The sequence below is a fragment of the Perkinsus marinus genome (assembly GCF_000006405.1).
Source record: "Perkinsus marinus ATCC 50983 genomic scaffold scf_1104296976912, whole genome shotgun sequence".
NCBI lineage: Eukaryota > Perkinsozoa > Perkinsida > Perkinsidae > Perkinsus > Perkinsus marinus.
This window is the reverse complement of record NW_003200362.1, coordinates 1-1,536: the sequence shown is the minus strand read 5'-3', so window position 1 is coordinate 1,536 and position 1,536 is coordinate 1. Positions and strand designations below refer to the sequence as shown.

The following is a 1,536-nucleotide window of genomic DNA, read 5'->3' as shown; positions in this document are numbered from 1 at the left end:
CTAATTCCATAATCCATTAAACGCTGCACCTACAACAAATCGATATCTCAAATTACGGTACGTACTAAATCATAAAAATATTCTTTTCTTCAGAAAAGTTTGAAATTTTTGGAAAAAATTCTCTTTTTTTAATGAAAATTTTGGGTGAACATATATTACGACTATGGGAAACTAACTTCAACTACGGTACCAGTCTTACAAGACTATATATTCGCTCTCTCACTAACCATAGAAGATCTCAAATTACGGTACGTACGAGATCATAAAAAATTTCTTTTCCTCAGAAAATTTTGAAATTTATGGAAAATTTTTTCTCTCTTTTAATGGAAAATTTGGGTGAATATATATCACGACTATGGGTATGACTCTCACTAACCTTAGAATTTAGGAAAAAGGTATCCGAAAAACCAACGAGAATTTCCCAAAATTTTTCTCACAATTTTCATATTATCACCAACACACGTAGTTGACCATTTACATATTTTCCTACACTGAAAAAAGTGAACAAAAAATCTCCCAAAATTTCCTCAAAATTTTCAAACATGTGCATATTTTCCTATCACCACCTCGTCAACACTTTCCACAGGGCATTCTGAAATTCCCGGTACCACTACGCCCAATTTCGGATGCTCAAAAATCTGCAACGCTTCGCTTCCTTCCGCATTGCCACCTACCGTACCTAATCCGTATCTTACTCGCTTGAACCTAAGATACCCCTACTACCCGCACTGAGAAGATCCTGAATTCTCTCATTATATATTTCTATATAAGAAACCCATACCTTCGTTTCTCCTACCACAACAGCCGCAACATAAATAAAATCGAAACTAATACCATCATGACGGCATACAATATACATGGTCAACCACATGCGTTGGTGAAGAATTGAAAATTCTGAGAAAATTTTTATTGTTTTTTGCCGTGCGTAAATTTCAATATGGAAAAGTAAGTACATGGTCAACCACATGAGCTGAAAATTCTAAGAAAATTTTGGGAATTTCTATTTGGTTTTCCTACACTTCTACCCCAATTCGTACGAAAATTAGTGAGTAAACTCCTAAACTCAGCTGAGGAAAGCTATATTTTTAATATTTTTTCAGAATTTTTTTCCATATATATACCTGTAGTATCATGCTTCATAGATTCAAACAGGCTCTCGATAATTCTCGGGATTATTCCTTCTTCTTCGTCGTTTCCCATCATCGTGTAGGATTTCCCAGACCCCGTTTGGCCATACCTACCAACGGAGAAATCAGTATGGGAATATATCTTTGGTTTCCTCAACTGAGCTCGTAGGTTTCCTCACTATTTTATGAAAAAAATCACACGATTTTGTGTATAAGTATACAAAAATCAACGATAATTTGGCGAAAAATTTGTAGTTGACCATGTGCATATATTTCCGCACTGGGAGAAATCATAACATCACTCTTGGAGGAATATAATTTCACTTTCCTCAGCTGAGCTCAGTTGCGTTTACATACGAATTCGGGTAGTAGAAGTGTACAGAAACCAATGAGAATTTCTCAAAATTTC

The 1,536-nt window shown here is 35.1% G+C and overlaps 1 protein-coding gene across 1 annotated transcript; it reads right to left on the bottom strand.

Annotated features, from left to right (window-relative positions):
• Positions 1-566: 566 nt before the first annotated feature.
• Pmar_PMAR028446 (kinesin heavy chain, putative) lies at positions 567-1,237 on the bottom strand (the record flags this gene model as incomplete). The annotated part of the gene is made up of 3 exons (XM_002764595.1): positions 567-655; positions 715-792; positions 1,122-1,237. Coding segments are annotated over 3 exons (283 nt in total), but the record flags the coding sequence as incomplete, so codon positions are not given.
• Between the last annotated feature and the right edge of the window lie 299 nt (positions 1,238-1,536).